This window comes from Nicotiana tomentosiformis, chromosome 7, assembly GCF_000390325.3.
Source record: "Nicotiana tomentosiformis chromosome 7, ASM39032v3, whole genome shotgun sequence".
Classification (NCBI taxonomy): domain Eukaryota; kingdom Viridiplantae; phylum Streptophyta; class Magnoliopsida; order Solanales; family Solanaceae; genus Nicotiana; species Nicotiana tomentosiformis.
The window spans coordinates 26,744,184-26,750,183 of NC_090818.1; the positions used below are offsets into that span (position 1 = coordinate 26,744,184).

The 6,000-nt window shown below is 30.7% G+C and overlaps 1 protein-coding gene across 1 annotated transcript; it reads right to left on the minus strand.

The window, feature by feature from the left end:
* Window positions 1–3,360: 3,360 nt before the first annotated feature.
* Window positions 3,361–5,567, minus strand: LOC104103204 (KDEL-tailed cysteine endopeptidase CEP2). The gene is made up of 2 exons (XM_009611088.4): window positions 5,092–5,567; window positions 3,361–4,164 (listed from the first exon to the last, which is right to left on the minus strand). The coding sequence occupies exons 1-2, from the start codon at window positions 5,522–5,524 to the stop codon at window positions 3,566–3,568; spliced, it is 1,032 nt and encodes a 343-aa protein (XP_009609383.2). The 5' UTR covers window positions 5,525–5,567; the 3' UTR covers window positions 3,361–3,565.
* Window positions 5,568–6,000: the final 433 nt, after the last annotated feature.

The following is a 6,000-nucleotide window of genomic DNA, read 5'->3' on the forward strand; positions in this document are numbered from 1 at the left end:
CAGAACAAAACTTCATCATATTTTGGTATGAAGTTTTAGCAAATGAACTAAATAACTTCAGCATCCATTAACAAAAACTCATTAGAAAATTACATACTGCAAGACAAAAACTTAAGCATATTTAGTCTGAAGTTTTAGCAAATGAACTAAAAAACTTCTGCTTGTTCAGACTGAAGTTTCGGATAAAACTCATGACAAAACTGTAGACTGTAGGACAAAATTTCGGCATGTTTTGGTATGAAATTTTAGCAAATGAACTAAGTAATTTCAGCATGCATTATCAAAAACTCATTAGAAAATTACATACTACAAGACAAAAACTTAAGCATGTTTAGTCTAAAATTTTAGCAAATGAACTAAAAAACTTCAACTTGTTTAGACTGAAATTTCGGATAAAACTCATGACAAAACTATAGACTGTCAGACAAAACTTCAGCATGTTTTGGTATGAAATTTTAGCAAATAAACTAAGTAACTTCAACATGCATTATCACAAACTCATTAGAAAATTACATACTGCAAGACAAAAACGTAAGCATGTTTAGTCTGAAGTTTTAGCAAATGAACTAAAAATCTTCAGCTTGTTTAGACTGAAGTTTCGGATAAAACTCATGACAAAACTGTAGACTGCAGGACAAAACTTCAACATGTTTTGGTATAAACTAAATAACTTTAGCATGCATTAGCAAAAACTCTTTAGAAAATTACATACTGCAAGGACAAAAACTTAAGCATGTTTAGTCTGAAATTTTAGCAAATGAACTAAAAAACTTCAACATGTTTAGACTGAAGTTTCGGATAAAACTCATGACAAAAACTGTAGACTGCAAGATAAATAACTTCAGCATGCATTAGCATGAAGTTTTAGCTTCAATGTGAAAATTTTCACGAATGAGGTTGCAGATCACGCGATTAATGCGTGATGCAAGTTTTATATCTTTTGTCATGGGTATAATTGTCATATTATTACGAATTTTTTGTCGGCTGACTACCAAATCAATAATTTTTAAAAATAAGATACAGGTTAAAAAGTGACACAAATATAGGGTACGGCTACAAATCTCCCTTCAAAAAGTCAGGAAATAAGGCTTAATTAATATGAATAAATTATAAAATTATTTTTTCAGTAATCAATAATGAAGGGGTAGAATTGTATAAAAATTAAAAGGTTAATGCAGTTTATAAGTAATATGCTATATTTCAAAGTTTTAAAAACCAATGTTAATCAAAAGGAGTTTTGTTAAATTTTTATTTCAAGTAAAAGATGAATGATGGATTATTTCCTTATCTCAAATTTTAGGGCCGTTAGATGAAAATATTTTCTATACAATATTTTCGGGTGTTTCTAGGTATTTCTTTTTCATTTTCAAGAAAAAAGTATAATCATAATAGTCCATCATAATTAAAAGGTCTTTGTAAATTTGAAATACATGCAATGGCAGGTGCATTTTTTGTCATTGATCTAAATTAAAGGGATTTGCTGTCCATTTAAAAAGTGAAGAAGTTGTTTTCCAAACTAAAAGCATTATGGGAGTTAAGTTTAATTTTCTCTACTAAAGGAAAAGAAGATAAACAAAAATAAGAAACACATAGTAGCAAATTTAGGCAATCATTATTTTAAAAGGTAAAACCTTTAGTAGGAACGCAAACATCATTTCTATTACATCAAATCAAAGGATCTTATTACAAGTTTTTCTCTTTTTGGCGGTCAGCTATATAAATCTAGCGTCAGAGGTACTTCTCAACCTTTGACTTTATCAATGTTCTTTCTACATTCGTTAAGGCAAACCTCCATCAACTTCTTATCTGTCATATAAAGAATTTTTGTTAATAGTAGCACAAAGATAATTTAAATCATAATAAGCTTAATATTAGATCTCCAAAATCATAACTCCACAGTTAGAGCGAATGAGTGTGTGAGTAGTAGCGAAGACAGGAATTTATTAAGGGGTTCAAAAAATAAAATAAAATTAAACATGCGGAGAAGTCAAGAGAATTCAACATCTTGTTTACGTAAATTTTTCTTTAAACTTATATACAAAGTGTAATTTCTCGACGAAGGGTGTTCGGACGAAACCCTTCCACCCCCAAGCTCTGCCACTGTGTATGAGAGATATAGAGATAGATAGATAGAAAGACTGATAAAATTAAATATGGGGAGAGAAAAGAGAGACCTCCTTTAAGCTTGAGACAAGAATCGACAGAGCATTGATGAAATTTGGATGCAGAAAAATTGGGATGTTTACATTCTTGTTTACAGTATTCATAGCAGCCAGCAATGTCAGCAAAACATGTTGAATAACATTCATCAACGCACTTATGATATGGATCATCTTGTGCTGAAACCAAAGAAACCACAATTGTTGTGATTACCATGAGAATTACTGCTTCTTTCAACATTTTGGACATCATTTTTCACAATTTCTCTCACTTAGTGTTTTTTCTTTCTTTGTTTGTGTAGAAAGAAGGACCATCACTTCACTTTATATAGGAAACCACAGAAACTAGTATTTAATGATTGTGATTTAGAGATGAAATCATTATTAATGATGGTGAGTGTAAAAATTTATAGGTAGTTGTTGGGAGTATGTAAGACCTTAGTAACATATGTTGTTTTACTTTTTTAAACCGTTACGAGTAAAGTAAATATGGATTACATGCTAACATGAGTATGACGTTATTTTTTGTCATTATTTCTCCTAAACGACCATAACATATAGATTTTGGAATTTAGGTAGTCAATAAAAGAATCGCAAGAGAAATAAAAATTGGGCTGATAAAAAATTAAGAATTAGAAAGATCTATTAGAAAGAGCGAGAGGATTACTTTTCTTTTTGTATTATATTCTTTTAAAATCATCTCATGCTCCATTGTTATTTGGTCAAAAATCTGTTTTCCCTTAATAATTTGTGCTACTGTAATATTAATTGAACAATTACAAGGTATAATTAAAATTTTGATGAATGGTATCGACTGTAATTATTAGAAAGTAGAACAAAGATTAATTATTCAAGAATCTGTGTAAAAGTTGTTAAAAGACAACACAAAATCCAGTGACTAGAGTGTAAAATTTTAGGCATTCATAGTCCCATAAGCTTATGGTCGGTTTAGGTCCAACACTAACGGAATGATCCTCAACTTTTAATAGTTAAACTTAAGGGTGTGAATAAAATGATTAATACTAATGGTACACGTTTAAAGGTGAAGCAAAGAAAAAGCAGAGATATTTTTTTTCTAATAATAGTTTTAATTTCCCATTCGGTACCCGCATCACGGCATCTCAAATGAGAGCAAAGAAAAAAAAAAAAAAGAAGAAAGTTGGATTTCTTGCTAATCATAGATTTTTCATTAATCAATTCTAATTCTTAATTAGATACAAGTCACAATTACTGACCTATGTTTCATTTAGATCATGTCCTTATACTAGTGCTCTATTGTAAACCTAACATTTGATAGCAGTTCTTCATAATCTTTTATTGAAAGTAAATAAATGTAACCACAACAGAGCTATTACTGATATGGCCCAATTTTGAAGGACATATGGCTTCTTTTGCAAATTGATGGTTCAAGACTCCTCCTCCTTAAGAGGGTAGCTAGCTTCCATAGCAATACCACATATTCCTTTTTGGTCATTTGACCCCCTCTTCATTTTGATATAACCATCTTCACCCCACATAGTACCCCATGAATTCTTAACTAGCCAATATTTCTCACCATCATCTACACCATAGCCAATTAACGTCACTCCATGATTTAGGCTATTTCCGCAAAAACCAGAGTAAACCCCACCAGCATAAAGCTGAAAATCATAGCCACTTGCATCAATGGCCACTGATATAGGTTGTTTGGTAACTGCAGCTTGAAGAGATTCCTCATTTTTAGGAACCATTTCATAGCCACTTATTGTAACTGCATGTTGTTTTGCTTTGGTAGTGTTACATCTCTGATCTTTTCCTACGTAAGGATAATTTTTTTCAGTTGTAATGCCACCGTTTTTCTTAATGAAAGCAAAAGCTTTTTCCATAAATCCTCCGTTACATCCCTGGTTGTCTGAGTAAACATCACAGTCCACTAGTTGTTGTTCTGATAGTGACACTAATTTCCCTGTTTTAATCTTGTTTATGCCTTCAACTGCTGCTACTGCAGAAAATGCCCAACAGCTTCCTGCAGTCGGAAACATGGACTTTTAAGTTATGTATATTGACAATATAATTTTTTTACAGGTTAATTATTATTATTAGGTTACTAATTGATATTTATTATAAAGATTTGCCCATAATTACCTTATGATTGACTACAAACGGCTCAACAAAATTGGTGGCCTAAAGCTAAATTTCAATAAGTGGCCTTAACTTATTCAATTCATATGTATTTTTATTTATAGCTCATTCTTTTAGTTTTTTGAAGTGCAAAATAAAATCGTGGAAATCGTATGTATTTATAATTCATATGTTTATTTGCAATTCATTCATATATAACTTATTTGGGAAAATCGTTTTGGAAAAAAAAAAAAAGAATATGTTCAGAGGAGGAAAAATAAAAAATCAATAGGGATGTATTAAAGTAGTGAGAGATAAAACTTAGTATAATTTGTTCTCTTATTTGAATAACCTCAATCAAATTTCAAAAATAAAAATGTACAATTTAAAATTATAATTGTATGTATTACATAGTTTTATTATATCTAATAGTAGCAAAAATTGGGGCCTTTGATATCTTGGGTGGCACCTAATGCAATGATCTTGTAAGTTACCTAATTATACGTAGAGATATTTTTGATATCATCAATGTGTAGAATTTAACTTAAACATTTAATACGAAATAATCTAATATTATCTTATGTGAGAATAATCAAAAGTGGAGTTAGCATTTGAGCATAATAGGTTCAGAATTATAATCCTTTTAAGTTATCAGGTTCTAAATTAATAATTTGTACATATTTATTGGATTTTTTAATACAAATACAGAATTTGAACAAAAGCTACTGGGTTCAGCCGAACCCGCAACCAACACCGTAGCTACCGCTCATATTCTAAACTAGAACAAAGAGGTTGTAAAAAGAAGAAGAGAAATTAAAGCTGTGTAACATACCACAATTTTTTTGATCCTTGACTCGTGTAACAACTCCACTCTTTCTCCAGTCGACACTGATAGGCAAACTAGATCTGTCACACGTGATATTTGGTGCTGCTAATTGCTTTGAATGTTTATGTTTCTTATAACCTAAATACTTAGATTTAAACTCCAAGTTTGTCATGTCTGCAAAAGCATTGTCAGTGAGGTTGTAAGAAAGGTTGAGGGAATTGAAGAAGTCGATAAATTGAACACTTGATTGATATATTCCAAATCGCATATTCCATTCATCTTTACTTCCATATTTTCGACTGTGTCGTTGTAGCCAATCTTGATACCTCTTCAGCATAGGATTTGAGCCATGATTCTTCTTCTTGTGCAGTTCAACACTTGCATTTGTCAGCCAACATAAGGTGAAAAAAAACACAAATTTCAAGTAAGCATTTCTCATTGTTAATTAAAGTTGAGTTTTTCTCTGAAATGTCTGTTCAATCATCAATTTTTTTATTTGCATTAAAACATTATTCAAGTATTTCTTTTTGTTCATGTATTTTGCATGGTATGGGTGTTTCATCTTTTACGTTTACGTTTTGTGTTTATGGTGGCTTTGAGGAGTGGACGAAATACGCCTAGCTAGGTTGAACAAACGTAAAAAGGACTATCACAGGAATGCGATTGTCGTTTTGAATGTTGTTGGTCTAATTGTGTTTGAGGAGTACTATACATTCTATATAACTTCTACTCACTGATTGTGTAAAAATAGTTTAAATTTTTAAGCAATGTGCTCATTTTAAAAATAATTACAAATAACTCTTTGTAATAAGCATTGGTTGATATATAATATAAAAAAATGGTGAGTACGTTACTATAACTAGTTAAATTGTACTGATAGCGTAAAGAATTTTACAGGATTTATGCGTGTAATCG

Excerpts from the sequence above, each read along its gene's own strand:
- LOC104103204 (XM_009611088.4), bottom strand. The coding sequence starts at position 5,524 with ATGAGAAATGCTTACTTGAAATTTGTGTTTTTTTTCACCTTATGTTGG. Across the intron at positions 4,165-5,091 it reads CAAGGATCAAAAAAATTGTG|GAAGCTGTTGGGCATTTTCT; the intron begins GTATGTTACACA and ends TTCCGACTGCAG.